The following is a 22947-nucleotide window of genomic DNA, read 5'->3' as shown; positions in this document are numbered from 1 at the left end:
AGAACCAGCCCTGTCTGCGCATATACATTACACTTTTACTTGGCTGGGAACCGGAAATGACTAGAAGACTTCGCTGAAGCTGCAAAGGCTGCTGCAGGGTCCCCAATGGGGCCCATATTACTCTCGCCATCTATAGATGGCGTAAGTAGTGCCGCCGAGAGGGGGGGGTGAGGGTACACTTTACACAGGACCGGGCCTGTTCTGGGGACCCGGGTCCTGCTGCCCTCCCTTCTCCGATGTAGAGAGCGCCACCGCTGGCAGAGAGAGGACACTGCTGCAACGGCAGCCTCTCTCCTCAGTGCAGCACACACGCCGCTGTGTGCTGCGCTGGGGAGAGAGGCAGCTGCAGAAGCAGTGTCCTCTCTCTCCATGAGTGACGTGCAGGGGGTTAGCGATCACATCCGCCACCCCGGCGTCCCCCTGCTGCTCACCCGGTGCCCACCGTCTTTTCCTGGGCCTGGCGCAGCTACTGGCGCCCCTGGGCGTAAGCGGTAGCGAGCAAGCAGCAGTAAACCAAGCTTACTACTGTTTGTTAAAAACCAAAAAAAGGTTTAGCAAGAGCTAGCGAGGGGCCATGTCTCATTGCTAAACAGGGCCCCTAATACTGTATAAATGTAGTATATTTACTGTATATTAAACACATAATGGCCCTCATTCCGAGTTGTTCGCTCGCTAGCTGCTTTTAGCAGCATTGCACACGCTAAGCCGCCGCCCTCTGGGAGTGTATCTTAGCTTAGCAGAATTGCGAATAGACATTTCTTAGCAGTTTCTGAGTAGCTCGACACTTACTCTGCCACTGCGATCAGTTCAGTCAGTTTCGTTCCTGGTTTGACGTCACAAACACACCCAGCGTTTGCCCAGGCACTCCCCCGTTTCTCCAGCCACTCCCGTGTTTTCCCCAGAAACGGCAGCGTTTTTTCACATACACCCATAAAACGGCCAGTTTCCGCCCAGAACACCCACTTCCTGTCAATCACACTCCGATCACCAGAACGAAGAAAAATCCTCGTAATGCCGTGAGTAAAATACCTAACTTTTGAGTAAAATAATTAAGCGCATGCGCTCTGCGAACATTGCGCATGCGCAGTAAACGACTAATCGCAATATAGCGAAATTCGGCAACGAGCGAACAACTCGGAATGACCCCCAATAACATAGCATTCATCGCTCTTTAGTGCTTCATCAGGGTTTTGTAAAGTATCATAAATCAAAATAACTTTTTTTTTCTTTCCTTTGTTATATCTACAGAATTTAAATCATGACTTTTCATATCTGTTAGTGACAGAGTCAATCAATGACCATCCATGAGTATAATATTAATTGGAATTAATGATATGACATCTATCTCTCTATTTATCTGTCTGTCTGTCTGTCTGTCTGTCTGTCTGTCTGTCTGTCTATCTATCTATCTATCTATCTATCTATCTATCTATCTATCTATCTATCTATCTATCTATCTATCTATCTATCTATCTATCTATCTATCTATCTATCTATCTATCTAAAGCTGATGATCCCCCCCTGTAGTCTGGCTGATATCACTGCTGAGGTAGATGTGTGGGCCAGTGAGGGGGAGATTTGCCCCCAGATAGCCGTGTGCCTGGGGGTGGGTGTATGAATGAAGGGCTGCCTGTGCAGTTTGGCAGACACAGGAACCGGGGGAGTTTAGGAGGGAGGAGAGACCGGAGACCTAGTAGGAGAAGGCGGCAGGGGGGATCACAGCGAGCCGGGGAAGAGAGAGAGAACTACAACAGGCTGCTGCAGCATGAACACATCGGAGGCGAAGGACTACCTGACAGACAGACACATCCCCCGGCTGTTCGAGGTGTCTGTCCATCCCCATATGTGCCTTGCCTGCAGTGTGTGACTAATGTGTGTGATGTGTACTGTACTGCTGCATGCACTGCCTGCTACCATGTCTCTCTGCATGTGTGTGGCTGTGTGTGCATCTGCTAGTTTTATGTTTATTATATGTTCCCCTCATCCTGTGTGGTGTTCGCAGTATTGTGCAGTGTATCTGTGCCTTGTATCTGCCTGCTGCAGGTCTGGGGACAAGTAGCGTATATCTGCTGTGTGAAAATGGTTTGGTGGTGTGTATTTCTACTGCATATATATATATATATATATATAATGTGTGTAGATATATATTTACGTGTGTGTGTGGATAAATATATATATATATATATATATATATGTATATATATATATATATATATGGAATAGGTGCAGGTGTAGTGTAAGTTAACTCTGCATGCCCATCAGTGTACAGTACACTTTTTTTCCCCGTATCTGCCCATGTAATTACACACAATGCGCATAGGACTTATATACTTTAACATAAGATAAAATCTGCATTTTTTTTATGCTGTCTGTAGTATTTAGAAGAATAGTACGATATGAAGTAATAAAACATAGTCAGATATAGAACCTTTCATGTAATGTTTGTCTGGTTAACCTGAAGCAGCCATTTCAGGACCCCTCGCACCCCCCCCCCCCCCCCCCCCCCCCCCCTCTGCGCATTGTCCATACTATAAAACATTTATTGTACACTGCTTGAATGGACAAACTGCCATTATGAAAACTCCCCCCCCAAAATATAAGTTGTTTCAGTATGAAAAGGCGTCAGTCAAATGTTTTAAACCTGCATATCTTGACAGATTAAAAGATATCTGTCGTATTCACATTTGCCGTTAAATTGTGGACAGACTTACGATGTTATCAGCCATTGCATTCTGAAGAGAAGCATCCTGCAGTATACTTTAATAGATAGACAGGAAATCTATTCTGCGCAGGCAGAAAGTATATCCCGATATTAAAAAGAGATTATAATGAATCCTATTGGGTTGATTAAAGTAGTGAGGGGAATGGCTTAGAAGTGCCTCTAAGGGCACTGCAACTTGCCTCCCCCCCCCTTTCCTTATTACCCCCCTGCGTCCGAATCTTGGCCCTGACGCTCCGATTTTTTTCCACAGCCCTTATGGGGTCATTCCGAGTTGATCGCTCGCTAGCAACTTTTTACAGCACTGCGATCAAGTTAAAACTCGGCAAAAATGCACATGCGTATGCACCGCAATGCGCAGGCGCGTTGTACGGCTACAAAGAGGATCGGTGCTGGGCGATGGATTTAACGAAGAATCCATTGGCACAGTCGACCGCAAGGTGATTGACAGATAGAGGGCGTTTACGGGTGTCAACTGACCGTTTTCTGGGAGTGTTTGGGAAAACGCAGGCGTGTCCAAGCGTTTGCAGTGCGGGTGTCTGACGTCAATTCTGGGACCAAAAAGACTGGAGTGATCGCAGTGGCTGAGTATGTCCAGAGCTACTCAGAAACTGCACAAACTGTTTTTGTATCGCTCGGCTGCAAAGGCGTTCGCACACTTGCAAAGCGAAAATACACTCCCCCATAGGCGGTGACTATCTGATCGCAGCGCTGCAAAAAGTTCTTAGCGAGCGATCAACTTGGAATGACCCCCTAAGTGTCCAGAGGTACCACAAGGCAAGCATATATCCATATTTACTCGCGGTTGCAAGTAATTTGCTCCTAATTGAACCGACTCCTGTGTAGCTTTTCCTCACAGAAATTCACAAACCCATATACTCATAAAGTTTGCTATACCAAACATTATAGATGTATGAAAGACAAGCTTTTCCATACAGACATTACACATCAGATGTGTGTACATTTAGATGACTTTTGTTGTTGTTTTTTTATTCTTCATACTTTTTAAGTTCACATATTTTAAATATTCGATTTTCAGTATTTCTTTTTTTGTATGATATTCAGTTTGGCTAAACCGCAGAAATCTCTGTATGTAAAGGCGTGTGTTAGATTAGACGGGTGGTCTTCAGTATGCCGACTGTCGGGATCCTGGCGCACAGAATACCGGCGGCGGAATCCCGACAGCCGACATACCAACACTTTTTCTCCCTCATGGGGGACCACGACCCCCCTGGAGGGAAAATAAAATAGCCGTGCCCGCAAGGGGCTCATTTGCTCTCGCCATGCTGTCGGTATGCCGGCGGTCGGGCTCCCGGCGCTGGTATGCTGGTCGCTGGGAGCCTGGCCGCCGGCATACCATACTACACCCGATTAGACAATGGGGGTAATTCAGACCTGATCGCTGGGCAGCAATTTTTGCAGCCCTGCGATCGGATAGCCGCCGCATACGGGGGGAGTGTATTTTAGCTGTGCAAGTGTGCAATCGTATGTGTAGCAGAGATGCACAAACAGATTTTGTGCAGTCTCTGCGCAGCCCAGGACTTACTCAGCCGCTGCGAAAATATCAGCCTGTCCGTGACCAAACGCTCAGTTGCCACCCACAAACGCCCTCTTCCTGTCAATCTCCTTGCGATCGCCCATGCGATTGCTTTTTTCTCACCATCCTCGTTGCTGCGGTTCAATGCTCCTGCGCATTGCGGTGCATATGCATGCGCAGTTCAGATCTGATCGCAGGCTGTGAGAAAACGCAGCCTAACGATCAGATCGTAATTAGGCCCATTGTGCTAAGGCTAGTAAGTTGATAATTACTATGAGCCTGATTCATACTTGTACATTATTGCTGCTGCAGTTGCGATTTTCATAGTTGTGGATGTGCGACAATATGCGTCGTCGAAGCTGTCTGCCACGGAGTACACAAATGCAGTATGGGACACAGATTATGAAAACAGTGACTATGTGGGTAAGTGTATATAGTCATGTAGCATTGACACCGTAACTGAGACATGTTATGTGTGTATGAGATTGCAGGCTTTGCTTGAGACCCACGAAAACGGCCTGGTCACTGCTGCATTTCTGTCGTCACTTCCCCAAAATGGTCACTTCCTGTCACTTATAGATGAATTCTCAATGCGTCCGTAATCGCAATTCAAGTACCGGAGGCTCTCGTGGCTGGGATTCATGAGCAGACTGCTGATAATCACTGAAATGCGAGAACATTGGAATAGCACGCAACTATGATCAGGCACTATATACGTACCTAACCATGGAATTATGTATTTAACTTTTCTCTGCAGAGCTTACTGACAGGCCTCATGTATTACCGGCCAGAGGACCCTATAAATTACCTGGAACTGTGTCTGCAAAGAGTTCGGGATTTAGGGGGACCTGAAAAGGTGCAGTGGGACACATTTCTTAGTCGGACATTGCCACCTATTAATGGCGGTCAAGGGAAGAAAAGCAAACACAAGGCAGGTGAGTGTGACTATGATCACAGAATGCACAAACCTTATGTCTTTCTGAAGGTTTGTACATAGAAGTCTGTGGCTATTTTCTTTTCTTTCTCTATGGCTGTCCATCCTTACTTAATTCTTTCTAGCTGTCCATCCCACTACCTTACTTTCTGTAAGCTCTTCCCCCTTCCTTACTTCATGCTTTCTAGCTGTCCATCCCTTTCTCTTACTTTCTGTAAGCTCTACCCCCTTCCTTACTTCATGCTTTCTAGCTGTCCATCCCTGTCTCTTACTTTCTGTAAGTCCTCCCCCCCCCCTTCCTTACTTAATCCTTTCTAGCTGTCCATCCCTTTCTCTTACTTTCTGTAAGTTCTTCCCCCTTCCTTACTTCATTCTTTCTAGCTGTCCATCAATTTCTCTTACTTTCTGTAAGTCCTTTCCCCTTCCTTACTTAATCATTTCTAGCTGTCCATCCCTGTCTCTTACTTTCTGTAAGTCCCCCCCCCTTACTTAATCCTTTCTAGCTGTCCATTCCTGTCTCTTACTTTCTGTAAGTCGTCCCCCCCCCTTACTTAATCCTTTCTAGCTGTCCATCCCTGTCTCTTACTTCTGTAAGTTCTTCCCCCTTATTTCATTCTTTCTCGCTGTCCATCCCTTTCTCAATCTTTCTGTAAGTCCTCCCCCTTCCTTACTTCATTCTTTCTAGCTGTCCATCACTTTCTCTTACTTTCTGTAAGTCCTTTCCCCTTCCTTACTTAATCATTTCTAGCTGTCCATCACTGTCTCTTACTTTCTGTAAGTCCCCCCCCCCCCTTACTTAATCATTTCTAGTTGTCCATCCCTTTCCCTTACTTTCTGTAAGTTCTTCCCCCTTCCTTCATTCTTTCTAGCTGTCCATCCCTTTCCGTAAATCCTCCCCCTTCCTTACCTAATCCTTTCTCCCTGTCCATCCCTTTCTCTTACTTTCTGTAAGTTCTTCCCCCTTCCTTCATTCTTTCTCGCTGTCCATCCCTTTCTCTTACTTTCTGTAAGTCCTCCCCCTTCCTTACTTCATGCTTTCTAGCTGTCCATCACTTTCTCTTACTTTCTGTAAGTCCTCTCCCCTTCCTTACTTAATAATTTCTAGCTGTCCATTCCTGTCTCTTACTTTCTGTAAGTTCTTCCCCCTTCCTTACTTCATTCTTTCTAGCTGTCCATCAATTTCTCTTACTTTCTGTAAGTCCTTTCCCCTTCCTTACTTAATCATTTCTAGCTGTCCATCCCTGTCTCTTACTTTCTGTAAGTCCCCCCCCCCCTTACTTAATCCTTTCTAGCTGTCCATTCCTGTCTCTTACTTTCTGTAAGTCGTCCCCCCCCCTTACTTAATCCTTTCTAGCTGTCCATCCCTGTCTCTTACTTCTGTAAGTTCTTCCCCCTTATTTCATTCTTTCTCGCTGTCCATCCCTTTCTCAATCTTTCTGTAAGTCCTCCCCCTTCCTTACTTCATTCTTTCTAGCTGTCCATCACTTTCTCTTACTTTCTGTAAGTCCTTTCCCCTTCCTTACTTAATCATTTCTAGCTGTCCATCACTGTCTCTTACTTTCTGTAAGTCCCCCCCCCCTTACTTAATCATTTCTAGTTGTCCATCCCTTTCCCTTACTTTCTGTAAGTTCTTCCCCCTTCCTTCATTCTTTCTAGCTGTCCATCCCTTTCCGTAAATCCTCCCCCTTCCTTACCTAATCCTTTCTCCCTGTCCATCCCTTTCTCTTACTTTCTGTAAGTTCTTCCCCCTTCCTTCATTCTTTCTCGCTGTCCATCCCTTTCTCTTACTTTCTGTAAGTCCTCCCCCTTCCTTACTTCATGCTTTCTAGCTGTCCATCACTTTCTCTTACTTTCTGTAAGTCCTCTCCCCTTCCTTACTTAATAATTTCTAGCTGTCCATTCCTGTCTCTTACTTTCTGTAAGTCGTCCCCCCCTTACTTAATCCTTTCTAGCTGTCAATCCCTGTCTCTTACTTTCTGTAAGTTCTTCCCCCTTCCTTCATTCTTTCTAGCTGTCCATACCATTACTTTCTGTACGTTCTCCCCACTTCGTTACTTTGTACTTTTGAACACTCCATCCCTTTCTCTTACTTTCTGTAAATTCTTCCCCCTTTTTACTTTGTACTTTCTGGCTGTCCATCCCACTCGCTTACTGTATACCACTGGTTCCAGAACTGGATGCTGTGGCACCCTCGCGTGCCTTGAGGCACTTGCAGGGGTGCCACAGGTTGGTTGTCTAGGACCAATTCAAATTATCTTATGGTCATTGTATTAGGCAAAACCAGTGATTGTGGCTTCCAATCATAAAATATGTGGACAAACAGAAACAAATCCTGATCCTCGCCACATTACTTAGTTACTTTTTTATCCTGAATTTCACATTGTGAAACTTTTGGCCTAGGGGTGATGTGAAAAAAATGCTGATACTCTATTGTGCCGTGATTCAGAATAGTTTGGGAACCACTGCTCTGTACTTTCTGGCTGTTCATTCCACTCCTGTACTCTGTACTTTCTGGCCTTTCATTTCACTCCCTTACTTTGCACTTTTTGGTTGTCCATCCCGCTCTCTTACTCTGTACTGTCTGGCTGTCCATCCTGCTCCCTTACTGTGTACCTTTTGTCTTTCAATCCCGTTACTTTATTCTGTACTATCTGTCTGTCCATGCCACTACCCTACCTTGTACTTTCTGGCTGTCCATCCCACTCCCTTACACTGTACTTTCTGGCTGTCTATCCGGCTCCCTTACTCTATACAGTACTGTCTGGATGTCCATTCCACTTCTGTACTCTGTACTTTCTGGTTGTCCATTTAACCTCCTTACTGTGTATTTTTTGGCTGTCCATCCATCTCCATTACTCTGTACTTTAGTCCATCCCGCTATCTTATTCTGTACTTTTTTGCTGTCCATCTTGCTTCCTTATTCAGTCTTTTTTGGGTGCCCATTTCGCTCTTTTACTCTGTACTGTCTGGCTGTCTGTCCCGCTCCATTATTCTCTACTGCCTGGCTGTCTGTCCTGCTCCTTTACTCTGTACTTTCTGGCTGTCCGTCATGCTCCCTTACTCTGTACTTTCTAGCTCTGCGTCCCACTCTTGTCCCACTCCCTTACTCTGTACTTTCTGCCTGTCCATCCCCCTCTATTACTCTATACTGTCTGGGTGTCCATCCCTCTCCCTTACACTGTCCTGTCTAGCTGTCCATCCCTCTCCTTTATTCTGTACTGTCAGGCTGTCCATCCCGCTCCCTTACTCTGTACTGTCTGCTGTGCGTCCTGCTTTCTTACTCTGTACTGTCTGGCTGTCTATCCTGCTCCCTTACTCTGTACTGTGTGGGTGTCCTTCCCGCTCCCTTACCCTGTACTGTGTGGGTGTCCATCCCGCTCCCTTACTCTGTACTGTCTGGCTGTCCTTCCAGCTCCCTTACTCTGTACTGTGTGGGTGTTCATCCCCCTCCCTTACTCTCTACTGTCTGGGTGTCCATCCCGCTCCCTTACTCTGTACTGTCTGGGTGTCCATCCCGCTCCCTTACTCTGTACTGTCTGGGTGTCTGCCCAGCTCCCTTACTCTGTACTTTGTGGCTGTCCATCCTGCTCCCTTACTCTGTACTGTCTGGGTGTCCATCCCGCTCCCTTACTCTGTACTGTCTGGGTGTCCATCCCGCTCCAATACTCTGTACTGTCTGGGTGTCCATCCCGCTCCCTTACTCTGTACTTTGTGGCTGTCTGTCCTGCGCCCTTACTCTGTACTGTCTAGGTGTCCATCCCGCTCCCTTACTCTGTACTTTGTGGCTGTCTGTCCTGCGCCCTTACTCTGTACTGTCTAGGTGTCCATCCCGCTCCCTTACTCTGTATCACCCTTTGTCATGAAAGTTTTATTATTTACATACAGGCCATACATGCATTTGTTACTAAATTAAATTTTCTGTCGCTAGAGGTGGCCCAGCCCTCGCATATGCACCGCTATGAGCGTCTGCCTCCTATCCAGTCTCAGTTCTCCATCGACAGTGATTCCGATATGACAGAATCTTCCGGACTTATTCAGGAATATGACGTATTTGACCCCAATAGAGAGAGACCTAAAATCATCTTTGTCATTGGTGAGAATTGCTGTATTCTGGGGGGCCTGCCATTTTGGTTTTTATCGATTATTTTTGCCTGATGTAAGAGAATGTTTTGTAACTGTGGGGTATTATTCACTTCTGTCTCTGGTGTCCCAGGTGGTCCAGGCAGTGGGAAGGGTACTCAGAGCACAAAGATGGCATCCCATTTTGACTTTGTCTGTGTTTCTGTTGGAGAGATCCTACGCAAACAGCTTATTCACCATGCCAGCAGTGACCGCAAGTGGGAGCTGATAGCGCAGATTATTTCTAAAGGAGATCTTGCTCCTCCGGTATGTGCGATTATTTTCAGGTTACTGTTTATGAATCAATCCCCAAATTGCAGACGATTCTTGTGAACAGATTTGTAGCTTTGGGGAATTCTGCCAACTGACAGGAAACCGTTTCTTCTTTGACATGTGGGGACTTATTTATCAAGCCTTGGAGAGTGATTCCTAACTGCCATGTTATAGGCTGGGTTTGAAAAATGACAGTTAGGAGCTGATTGGCTGGCACTTTATCACCGTGCTATTTATCACGCTCCAAGGCTTGATAAATCTGGGCATTGATTTGAGAAGCAGACCAAAGGATTTGGTTCCTTGTCACGTATATTTTCAAAATTAAAATGTTCCTCGTTTCTTTTCTATTTAAAGGCGTTTAGCCATTTGCTGAAGCACTTGCCTAGCTGGATACACACATATTCGATCCTCGGCTGATTGGGTCATAGGTTCCCGATCAGCCAAGCGGTATGCATCCAGCCGTGACCCCCTGTGAGGCAGCGGCAGCATCAGGGAGGTAAGCGGCTCTTCTATGGGGATCGGGAGGTCGGCTGTGCAGCACATAAGGGAGGTCATTCCGACCCATTCGCTCTCTGCGTTTTAACGCAGCAGAGCAAACGGGTCCCTGCTGCGCATGCGCCGGCGCCGTAGTGCGCCTGCGCATGAAGGACGGCCGAAGGCCGTAGCAGGTCAGCGATCGCCTCTGCCTAATTGACAGGCAGAGGCGATCGATGGGCGGGAGGGGGCGAAACGGCAACGTTTGGGCGCCGTTTCGTAGGCGCGGTCCGGCCAACACATGCGTGGCTGGACCGAATGGGGGGGGGTCCACAGCGGCTGCGTGACGTCATACGCAGCCGCTGCGGGCCGAGGAGCGAGGAGTAGCTCCTGGCCAGCACGCTAAAACTGCGCTGGCCGGGCACTACTCCTTAAGTGCAAAGGCATCGCCGCTGTGCGATGCTTTTGCACTTCTGCGGGGGGGCCGGCACTGACATGTGGGGCGGGCTAGCCCTGTGCTGGGCGTCCCCCCGCATGTCAGGGAACATGATCGTAGCTGTGCTAAATTTTACACACCTACAATCAACTCGGAATGACCCCCAAGATGCGATCTCCCAATCCCAACCATTGCAGGAGTGTTATAAGCTGTTTATCGGCTAACGTTCCAGCATTAGTACTTCATAGACACCTATACAATCATTGTCCATTCACCCAATATCGGGAGAACGGGACGACAATTGTATAGGTGTGTACCACACTTAAGTTTGCAGTATAATATTGTTATTAATTGTAAATTACTTTAGTAATGCACTGAAGGAGGAACAACATACAAAAAATCTCATGCAAGGTAGAAACAAGGGGAGTAAGACATGTAATAGAAGCACCCTTTTGGCCAGAGCTTACCATCTAATGGGGTTATCCGTACATGTGGGGTTCAGCTTGGAGTCAGGGACAGCTGGTCCCCTTTGCCCAATGGAGGTAAAGGAGTAAGTCAAGGGGTTGTTGGGTAGGCTACAGAGTATGGATAAGTCTTCTGAGAGCTTTTAGAGCGTTGGAGGTTGTCAGAGAGGCTAGTAAGGTGTGGTAGAGCGTTCCACGGTGGAAAGGGAGGTCTTAGGAGGTCTTAAGACAGCAACAAAAAAAATTACAACTTTAGAATAACTTTTTCTTCTGTTTGTGCCAATGGTTCCCTTCCAGCTGAGTATGGATCCTGGGCAGACTACATCAGATCTGTAGATAATATTCTATATTTGGCTGTGTGTGATTGTGATAGCCCATGGTTTTCTGACGCTTTTGCAGCGAGCCCTAGATATAAAATGGCAATATGTTTTAAAGCAAAACTAGTTTAGTGTTACCTTAAAAGTTATTGCCGCTTTAAATGTACCAGCTATCCCGCCAAAATTGTGGCGGTGCGCGCAAATCGTGGACTATTGCATTTGGGGACTAATTCAGAGTTGATTGCAGCAGCAAATTTGTTAGCAGTTGGGTAAAACCACGTGCACTGCAGGGGGGGGCAGATATAACATGTGCAGAGAGAGTTAGATTTGGGTGGGGTGTGTTCAAACTGAAATCTAAATTGCAGTGTAAAAATAAAGCAGACAGTATTTACCCTGCACCGAAACAATGTAACCCACCCAAATCTAACTCTCTCTGCACGTTATATCTGCCTCCCCTGCAGTGCACATGGGGGGGGGTCATTCCGTGTTGATCGCTCGTTATGCAACTTTTTGCAGCACTGCGATCAGATAATCGCCGCCTATGGGGGAGTGTATTTTCGCTTTGCAAGTGTGCGAACGCCTTTGCAGCCGAGCAGTACAAAAACAGTTTGTGCAGTTTCTGAGTAGCTGTGGACTTACTCAGCCACTGCGATCACTCCAGTCTTTTTGGTCCCGGAATTGACGTCAGACACCCGCCCTGCAAACGCTTGGACACGCCTTTGTTTTCCCAAACACTCCCAGAAAACGGTCAGTTGACACCCATAGACGCCCTCTTTCTGTCAATCATCTTGCGATCGACTGTGCGAATGGATTCTTCGTTAAATCCATCCTCTTTGTACCCATACGACGCACCTGCGCACTGCGGTGCATACGCATGCCCAGTTTTGCCGAGTTTTAAGTTACTTTTAACCTGATCGCAGCGCTGCAAAAAGTTGCTAGTGAGCGATCAACTCGGAATGACCCCCCGTGGTTTTTCCCAACTGCTAACAAATTTGCTGCTGCGATCAACTCTGAATTAGGGCCACTGTCCTAACAGTCATAGAAATATACAGCATGCACATATCAAACTCTTAGAAGATTTAGTGTCATAGACAAGGCATAGGAGCGTTGTTATTTTTGCAGTGGATGCTGCGTTTGGACGTCATTAATTTATATGATTATGAGTTTTGTCATTTGTAAAATGTTATTTGCTGCTCTGTGAGTACTGTGCTGCCACCCCTGTGCAGTATCAGACAGTAGTTTGGGCACCCCTGCCTGAATGTACGCTTCTCAGGATCTTCAACACATTTTGATCTAAAGGTGGCCATACACGAAGCCGAGGTATGACATGCAGCCTCACATGCGATACCTCAGCAACTCCCCGCCGGCGGCTATATCGCATACGATACATTGTATGTGGTCATTTTGTATACGATGTTTCGAATGCGATCCCATTCACTGCTTCGGTATACGATGTATCCTTCGTGCAGCAGTGACAATCTCCGGATCCGATCCGATGAGCACTGGACCGCACATCAGATCGGAATCTGAAGTAAATGACACACGATTTCAAACTTTTTGCACGATTTATCGGCCCGATGGTTCTAAATCGCGTAGAAAAGGGCCAAATCGTAGTGTATGGGGGCCTTTAGGTCTGAAATGTATTTCTTAGATAATTATAAACAGTGCAGATGACTATGTAAGAATTTATTTTCAATACAAAACTTTTAACAGAAAAAAAGTTTTGTTTTTTTTTCAAACGCACTTCAATATGTAATCTTCTTGAAAAACTTCAGTGTCATATAGAGGTGGCGACTGCAGTGATTAAGGGGTTGGTGTATCAAGCAGAGAAAAGAATGGAGAAATGGGGCAGTGGAGAACTTGCCCACAGCAACCAATTAGCATCTACCTATCGGGGGTCATTCCGATCCGTTCGCTCGCTGCAGTTTATCGCAGCAATCGGGTCAGAAATGCGCCGGCACCGCAGTGCACTGGCACATGCCGGGTGGACGAAGGCCGTCGTTCCCTAGCGATCGCCTCTGCCTGATTGACTGGGTGGGAGGGGGGCATGGCAGCGTTTGGCCGCCGTTTTGGGGGCGCAGTCCAGCCAACGCAGGCATGGCCGGACCGTGCGGGGGGCGGGCCGCAGCGGCTGCGTGACGTCACACGCTGCCGCTGCGACAAGGGACAACGACGAGTAACTCCCGGCCAACCGCAAGAGCTGCGCTGGCAGGGAGTTACTCAACAAGTACAAAAGCATCGCCGCTGTGCGATGCTTTCGTACTTGTGCGCGGGAGGGGCGGACAAACATGCAGGGCGGGCTAGCCCTGTGCTGGGCGTCCCCCCGCATGTCTGGGAACATGATCATAGCTCTGCTAAATTTAGCACAGCTACGATCAACTAGGAATGACCCCCATCATGTTATATAATAAACTTGATAAATGCTCCTTCAATCCTGAGTGGGTTGCTGTGGGAATCTTCTCCACTGGCCCACTTCTGCACTCTTATCTCTGTTTGATACATCAACCCCTATATCCTTATTTTGACATTCATTTGTGGAGCTGCTCTGCTTGTTAATGCCTACTGACAATCAGTTGTGTTAGGACAAGCCCTATTTGGTAGACGGACATCTTTTCTGGTGTTTGAAGTTTATATTACGTCGTGAACAGTTCTATTTTTCAAAGACATCATTATTTAAAAAAAATGAAGGTCAGTCAGTCTGGGAAATTGCAACAACGTTTCTTAGGGTGAGGACTAATAGAGTGACAATGTCTAGGTAGACAATCAATAGGTTGACACTTCATAGTCGACATGCATTCGGTTGACAGTGACAAAAGGTGAATGAATGGTCGACAGCACTTAAAGTCAACAGGTAGAAAAGGTTGGCATGTTCAAAAGGTTGACATGGTAATGGCCGACACTAAGCCCTAACTATACCCCCCGGAGACTGACCCTAACCGCCCCCCTTGGTGCTTAACCCTAACCATCCCCTCCTCCACCAGCCTAAGCCTAAGGCTGGGTACACACCAGAAGGATATGTATCGCAGCCGATGACACTACCAATGGGATGATATATCATGCAACCCGTATACAATGCACGATGCGGTGCATATGCTGTCGTTCCCTGGGTTGTCCCATTGGGCGTGCAGCACGCCAGACGGGACGACCCAGGGAACGATCTGTGGGAGTGCGTGATTGGCCGTACACAGTAGACGATGTGCACGATCTATTGTTCCGATCTATGGGGGTCATTCCGACCCGATCGCTCGCTGCAGTTTCTAGCAGCGCAACGATCGGGTCGGAACTGCGCATGCCAGTCGTCGAAGCCTAGCGACCTCCTCTGAGGCAGAGGTGGTCGGTGGGCAGTAGGGGGCTGGACGGCGGCGTGAAGCCGCCGTTTAGGAGGCGCAGTCCGGCCAACGCAGGCGTGGCCGGACCCTTGGGGGGCCAGCACACTTAGCTGCGTTGGTCGGGAGCTACTCTTGAAGTGCAAAGGCCGCTGTGCGATGCCTTTGCACTTCTGCGGGGGGGGGGGGGGGGGGGCAGCACTGACATGCGGGGCGGACTAGCCCTGTGCTGGGCGTTTCCCCCGCATGTCAGTGTGAATGATCGTAGCCGTGCTAAATTTAGCACAGCTACGATCAACTCGGAATGACCCCCTACGTCAGAACGATATATCGTTAGATATATCATCTGACGTGTACACGGGATAACTGTACCCCCTAACCCGAAAATTTAAAAAAAATCATGTATCAACCTTTGAGCGTGTTGGCCTTTTTGTACCTGTTGAACTTAACCACTCATCTGTCTAAATTGTGTCACTGTCGACCTAATGCATGTTGACTAAGTGGTGTTGACCTTTTGATTGTGGACCTAGACATTGTCATTCTTCCAGCTGGATACCCGTTTCTTCAAATGCAGAGGGAAAATACCACATAGAGTTATGATGAAACAAACCCCCAAGAGGGTCGCCACAGAAAAGGCAGATCAGGAATTACCACTGCAGCACAGAATACATTAATTAGTCACGGCTTCCAAAGTCATCTCATACCAGACCCTCAGATCAGAGGCTGAAGAGACGCTTCACTGAGTACAAGCCGTAGACACATGTGACAGTCAGCTGGCAGAGGAGACTGCGTGAGTAATTGCTGCAAAAAGGAAGGAGATAAAGAGGAAGAAGAGATTTGCTTGAGTCAAGCAACATGGCCTGTGGACAGAGGCGGATTGGTCATAGGGTTTCCAGGGAAGATTCCCAGTGGGCCGACGCACCTGTGGGACCTGTTTTGTTTGAGGACATGTGGTCCTTTTTATAGACATAATGAATAAGATGCAAAATAATTTGCATATATGAAAATGACTTTGCCACTTAGCCTGTGATTGCAGATGATCTAGTGTGTGCTCTGTCTGCCTGCTTGGCTGACATATAAGATTGAGTGAATAGTGATTGGGATACAGTTGGTGTAATAAGCAAGAAAATATATCTTTCTAAAGAATGATATAGTTTCCTAAATTCTGAAGGTGTATCATATAATGTGCTCATAATATTTAATTTTATTTCTTTTTAACTTCCCCCTTGATGTTAGACATGCCCACTATCTGGAAAGTCTTGGGGGGAGGGTGCTGCTGCCATGGCCCATGGCTAGACCTTACACCTCTGGTGCTATCTATGTGGGGCCACTAGTACAAATTTTTCCAGGGCCGCTTTTTGTTCCCAATCCGCCCCTGCCTGTGGACATTACATCAGTGGATATCTGTCCTTTCATCCAATGAGTCCAAATTTGAGATGTTTGGTTCTAACCGCTATATCTCTGTGAGACACGGAGAAGTTGATCAGATGTTGTCTGGATTTGTGATTCCCGCTGTGAGGTGTTTCGATGTGTGGGTACATTTAACCAGCATGGCTACCATGCATTCTGCAGCAACACGCCCAACCCATCTGGTTTACGCTGTTATTTTTTTTTTCTAAAAAGACAATTGCCCAAAACATAACTGCATGCTGTCAATTCCACAATGAAGTGATGGGAGTGCTGCATCACATGACCACGCCTTCACTATGGTTTGGGATGAGTTTGGGCGGGATGTACTAATACACATCGCAGGCCACCGCCGGATATCGCAGCGATGCTAATCACATATGTACTAACATATGCGATTAGTATCGCAATGCGATGACAGAGGCCCCATGCGAAGCTTGGTGGTCTGGAGGAGAGGGTGTGCGTGATGTATACGTCGCCTCCCAGCCCCGGGAGGTGACGTCTGCAGCCGGTCTCGGGCTCCTCCTCCCTGCAGCCGGTAGGACAGTTGGCTGTGTTGCTAGGGGAGGTAGAGTTTGTGATTCGGGGCCGAGATGGGAAGCTGCTTGCACTCAGGTATGGGGGGGTCGGTGGGAGTGACATTGGGCAGTGGAGGAGGCGGGATGCGGTAAGAAGCTCATAGTATTCTATAGGGTATCACCATAAAAAGCTGGAGATACCCTCCGCATCGATAAGCAGGCGGCTGCGGGTTAGTACATTTGAAAATGCAGTAAAAACCCTGAAAACGGGGTCTTTACCGCATTTTTCCTTTAGTACATACCACAATTGGTCTTGAGAGAATAAAGGAAAAGCAGACAACCGTTTGGGTGTGATATATCGGTGATCAGAATACCGACCACGGCATCCCGACTGTGAGAATCCCGACAGGTACAAGGTAAGTATACCTACCTTTCCCCAATGCCCCCCTAACCCTAACCCTTCCTTCCCGCAGCCTAAACTAACTCCCCCCGCCCCAACTTATTCCTAATCCTCAACAGTGGTGCCTAAACCTAACTCCCCCTCCCCGCAGCTTAAGCTTAACCCTCCCCCCTACAGCCTAAACACCCCCTTCCCCGCGGCTTACCCCTCCGGTGGCCCGGCAAACACTCGTTCGGGATTCCGGTGTTTGGGCGCCAGTATTGTGATCCTAGTCAGGAGTCCATCACCAGCATTCTGAGCAGTATGGGGATTCCAGCATCTGTATTCCCACTGCCTGGATCCCGCCCGCTGGGAACCTGATTGGATCCCCAGACAACAGCTGCACACCATATAAGGGGAATTCCTTCTTGACTGTTGGAAAAGCATCCTGGGAAACTGGTTGGCAGAATGCCAAGAGAGTGCAAAGCTATTACTGAGGGAAAGGGTGGCTACATCAAAGGAAAAAATGGTATGGATTTAATATTTCTTTGGGGGGAAGGGGGGGGGGGGGTCACAGCATAATCCCATTTGTGTTATTTCATAGTTTTCATGACTTTATTATTATTATTCTAAAATGTGTAAAATAGTAATACAATTATAATAAATTGGTTATCGACAATATTTTGCTAGTTTATAAAGAAGGTTTGTACCCGTGGGAAGATTATACAATCTCTCAATAATGTTTGTAGCTTGTTTAAATATGTTGCACAGAAGACATAACATACAGCGTATACACCTTTGGCACACAAAGCCTTGAACTGAGATGGAATAATGATGCGTCTTATTCACGCCACAGTTTAGTCTCGGAAAGCCCTGAGTGGTCATCTTTCACACTGGACCTGTGTCTGTTCTGCATAATCTAGTTGAGTCAGTAAAAGCGGACAGTGACAGAATCCTCAAGGTGACTCATTAAAAGTGGATCCAATGAAGATGTGCCAAGGAGGAGGCTGACCTTTATCACTGTCTTTGGGAGATGTCCAGCGATTCAGGGCTTCTGGAGGAGGGTAAGGTGGGAGGCTGAGACCCACCTGGTTGACTTTGTGCCTTTTACTCCTGAGTGGGCCTTTCTGGGCATTTTTTCTAAGGGCAGAGACTTATTCCAGGGAATTATTGCTTGCTATACGTGCTGCGGCAAAAACGACCATTCTACAAGAATGTATACACTCAACCCCTATTAATTTCCAATTATATAAGGTAGAAATGTACTTTTATTTTTTGAATGGACTGGGTGGAGATGATGTTTGGTAAGGAGAAGAAGGCCTCTTCCTGTTTTGATACATGTAAAAGTTTTATTGCAACTTTGACAACCTCAACACAGTCCCGGATGCGTTTATCCAGTGGTACACAATTCTAATTCTTCTGGGTAATCCTCTCATTACAGTGCGCGACGGGTGAGTGCCAGACACCCATATTTTTGAGGCAATAGATTATGTAGCGCTTATCGGTCACATATGAGAAGAGCGGGTGTGTGCCAGACACCCATATTTTTGAGGCAATAGATTATGTAGCGCTTATCAGTCACATATGAGAAGAGCAGATCATTGCAATCCACATGTTTAATAGCATAACATAATGCATAAAATACATAAACAAATTAGAACAAAACAATGATTAAAATACTAAAAATGTATTTTAAAATTCCATGTAAGAATTACTGCATGTGATATTACTCCCAATTTATGAGGGTATGAGGACCAAAATTGAAGCAAGCGACATAAAGAGTGGACCTGTAAAGTTGACAACAAGAAGATGGTTGACAAGCAGAAGATGGTCATGGTTAAAAAGGTCCCATCCACAAAGTCCAAAAGTGATGGCGATGGGGGCTTGGTCCAGGTCTGTTGGTCCTCTATTGTTGTATATCCATGGGAGTAGACACATGCAGCAGCAATACACCAACGCGTTTTGTTGCGTTCATGCAACTTTTTCAAGGCCTTGAAAACATGTGGATTGCAATGATCTGCTCTTCTCACATGTGCAGAGCCATCTTAACAGCAGTGTAGGCCCCTGGGCAAAGCAATGCACTGGGGCCCCTACCCACCTATCAGCGGTAGGGGTGGGGGGTGCTATCATCGGCAGCTTTGATGTCCCGAGGGGTGTTCTATCTTTCGCTCAGCATGTAGGACCTGGAGAAATAATTTCTGCTAATCACTCCTTTACTGCACAGATGGGGCGGGAAGGAGAACACTTAACTGCAGAAGGGGACATTGTGCTGCATGAAGGGGCCCTGGTACATGACTTCCAGGGTGGTAGGGGGTGTTTAATACACATGGGAGGGGTGGATAGTGGAGTGGGCTTAATATTCATCATTTTCCGGGCAGCTTGCTTTACTGCAGATATCTCCAGTTCCTGGAAATAGATTTCTTAGCTTTAATGATGGGATAAAAAAAAAACTAGAGAGTCCCACCTTTCAGGAGGTTCTGATGACCTGGGGATCAGACTTCAGTAGCCAGAGCAATCCACCAACAAAAATATAAAACTGCATATTAGGCTTGTGGAGCTGTAGCAGGGACCAGCTGCTTGAAGGCTGATATCTCTGGTTCTGGACATAGTAGTGACAAGCTGCCAGTGTCGACTGAAAGGGGAGAGTCCCAGCTTTTGGAGTATTCCCTCAGAAAAACTCTAAGTCAGACAGAACCCGAGATATCTGGCTGGGAAGAACAATTAATTAACAGGCTTGGATGGGGACCACTGCTTTGAAGTCGGATATCTCCGGTTCGCCAGGGCCGATTTTCAGAAATCTGGTACCCCTGGAAAGAGGGGACCCTCAGCTATCAGCCTAGGGTCCTTTTACTCCTGGGGCCCTTGGGCAAGAGCCCATTGAGCCCATACGAAAAGATGGCCCTGCACATGTGACCGATAAACGCAACATAATCTATTGCCTGTGTATCTTTTTGGGGCCTGACCAACCCCTGTTCTTTGTATAGCTGCTGTTTAGAACCTCCCGATCAAGCGCCAGGAGCTGATTACCTTAGGGTAGTTTTCTCTCTCTATTTGCATTTACCCTTGTTTTTGATCTTTGTTTTTATTTGTGTCTCACTTAGATTTATATCCAAGCATTATGTACGTGTTTGTATTGAGCTGCAGTATATGAACGGGATGCGGTTACCATCCAGGCGGTCATCATACCGACGCCAGGATCCCGACCGTCACAATGCCGGCAGAGGACCTGTGGCGAGTGCAGTGAGCTCACAAGGGGCTTCGTTGCGTTTGCCCCCCTGCCGGCATTCTGGTGTCCGGGATCCCGGCATCGGTATGCTGACCGCCGGGATCCAAACTGTCGGTAACCCATACCCAACGCATATGAACGCCTATGTATTGTAACGGATGCCCATTAAAGTGTGCTGGGAGATGTTTTGTTGTAGGTTGCTTATCACTGCGTGTAATGTTCTTATGCTTGACTAATGTTCCTGTGTGTTGCAAAATTGTATCTGGTGTTTTGCTTCAATTAAAAAACCTCTAAAGAAAAAGTCATATCCCGAGTAGAGTAGCCCGGGAATACCCTTTCTTTCCGTAGCATACCTGGCTCAGACTGGAGAAAGTCCTGGCGATGACCAGGGTCATGGACACAGGTCATATAACCCTGGTTGAACAATTCACACCGACACCTGACCTGAGTATGTTTCCCGGTCGCACATCTCGTGGAAATCAAGCAGAGCACACTGCATAGTACAAGTAAACCCAAAAAACCTGATCAGGGTGCAATGAAAGACAAATAAAAAACCACAGTCAGGTCTATTGATGGGTGTGGATCATCAAATCGACAGTATCTAGGTCGACAATGTTTAGGTCAACCACTATAGGTCGACAGTCACTAGGTCGACAGGGATGCAAGGTCGACAGGGTTTCTAGGTCGACCTAGATGCCTCGCTCCGCTACCGCTTCGCTCGCCACAGATTACTGTTCCAATCGTAGTCTACGTGGCTCATTAAGCATGAAAAAGTTCAAAAAAAGATTAAAAAAAAAACAAAAACTCAGGTCGACCTTTTGACCTGTCGACCTAGCACATGTCGACCTAGAAACCCTGTCGGCCTTCCATCCCTGTCGACCTATAGTGGTCGACCTAATCATTGTCGACCTAGACAGTGTCGATCTTCAGACCGGATCCCCTATTGATGCCAACACCTACTGTACCTCCCAACATTGGTACTGGGCTATACAGGACCCTATGTCCAAAAAAGGGGGCAGAGCCTCAGGTGACCAACTTTTCCACCACACAGGACACTGTGGCCTGAGGGTGGGACAGTCCCAGAAGAATGGTTGTGCAGTATGCTAGTACATATACTTGTCTAGAGTCAGGAAGAGAACCGAAGGGAGTCTCCCAAGACCAAGGTGGGCATTCTCGAAAGGAGATAAGTATAAGCACATACAAAATAAAAGTGTGCTCTGTTAATGTAATTGGGAGCTGTGTATAGCACAGAACTGACCAACACAAGAAATTATATCAACTTACGTCATGTTTAAAAGCTATAAAAGTTTCCATAGATACTGTTCAGTTCCCCCTGGTTGTGCGGAAAGCTGGCTGTCTGCTGTTGGGTAGTGCCATGTGCTCATCGTCATAAATCTTTTTTTAGAAAGTCACTTAAATGAATTCCACTAATTGTGTATTGCACTTTGGTTGTTCTCTTACTGACATTGCAATATGATAAATAATGAATGCTTTTCTCCTTTCTTAAGAGGGTTTAGTTTACAGTATCAATAAATAAATGTTTTTCACCCGAAAAATGTTTACATTACTGAAAATACTACATTCCTTTTCTGGATGTTGTGCAGTGGTTATCCAAAAGACATTGGAGGGGTTTCCCAAATCACATAATACCAATATAATAACATCTGAGCCCTTTTAAACACTGGCACCAAGAGGAAGGAATGGCAGATAATAATTGCCTGGGCCCAGGCTTGTTGGAAGGGCCCGGGTCAGCTGCTAAAAGCGCCCCATGGGTATATGCACCCAAGAAAAAGTTTCACCCCATAGGTGCTGGCTGCTGTTGGCACAGCTATGTGATCTACATTTTAGTTACAATAGTTATCAGTTCTTATCATCACATATCAATTAATTTTAAAGGTAACTAACTTAAAATATCTTTCTCTTACGTCCTAGAGGATGCTGGGGTCCACATTAGTACCATGGGTTATAGATGGGTTCACCAGGAGCCATTGGCACTTTAAGAGTTTGAGAGTGTGGGCTGGCTTCTCCCTTTATGCCAATCCTACCAGACTCAGTTTAGAAATTGTGCCCGGAGGAGCCGGTCACAGCTAGGGGAGCTCTCCTGAGCTTTTCTGGTAAAAGTTGTTTTTAGAGTTTGTTTTTTTACAGGACGCTGCTGGCAACAGCCTTCCTGCAGCAAGAGACTAAGGGGGGGAGCAGTGTCCGCCCTGCGGGGTCTGAGCCACTGACTCCACTGACTGGACACTGAGCTCCAGAGGAGTCGCCACAGGGGACCGCTCGCCCCAGCAGCATGCCGCCAACCCCTTACAGATGCTGAAGAGTGGTGAGTGAGACACCGACCCCCCTTGCAAGCGGGGGGCCGGTGTGAAGATGGCGGCAATGGGGAGGGAGCGCAGTACTAATTGCGCTCCTGGGACGGTTCAGAGGCACATGGTGTGGACCATCGCTTACCCCCACACTGGTCAGCAAGTCTGTTGGGGTCCGCGGATCTCAGCCAGCAAGTTTTTTCTTCAGGCCAGTATATTATCTGAAGAGCGGGAAGACAGCGCCATTAAGGGGGCGGAGCTTCTCCTCAGAGCGGACCCAGCAGCGTTCCAGCGCCATTTTCCTGCCTGCACAGCGCTGGATGGAAGATCAGGTACCTCCACAGCAGCTCCAACTGTCAGTACACGGTACCAGGGGGTTGTAGAAGGGAGGGGAGGCTGTAAAACGGCTGTGTCTCCTATTAAGGAACACAGTCTGCGCTGGTAAGAGGTCTCCTTTTACTGAAAGTGCTGTACTGTCGGTTGGCTCCAATCTCTGTGTCTCTCTTGCCTTT

General features: G+C 47.1%; 1 protein-coding gene across 1 annotated transcript in view; it reads left to right on the top strand.

Moving 5' to 3' along the window:
• Nucleotides 1-1750: 1750 nt before the first annotated feature.
• AK1 (adenylate kinase 1) overlaps nucleotides 1751-22947 on the top strand; it is a 162661-nt gene continuing 141464 nt past the window's right edge. Inside the window, exons 1-4 of the mRNA XM_063936644.1 lie at nucleotides 1751-1825; nucleotides 5014-5191; nucleotides 9119-9283; nucleotides 9404-9576. Coding sequence (XP_063792714.1) covers nucleotides 1766-1825; nucleotides 5014-5191; nucleotides 9119-9283; nucleotides 9404-9576 — 576 coding nt within the window. The 5' untranslated portion in view covers nucleotides 1751-1765. The remainder of the gene's footprint in view (nucleotides 1826-5013; nucleotides 5192-9118; nucleotides 9284-9403; nucleotides 9577-22947) is intronic.

Source organism: Pseudophryne corroboree, chromosome 8 (assembly GCF_028390025.1).
Source record: "Pseudophryne corroboree isolate aPseCor3 chromosome 8, aPseCor3.hap2, whole genome shotgun sequence".
Classification (NCBI taxonomy): domain Eukaryota; kingdom Metazoa; phylum Chordata; class Amphibia; order Anura; family Myobatrachidae; genus Pseudophryne; species Pseudophryne corroboree.
This window is presented reverse-complemented; position numbering and strand designations above follow the sequence as displayed.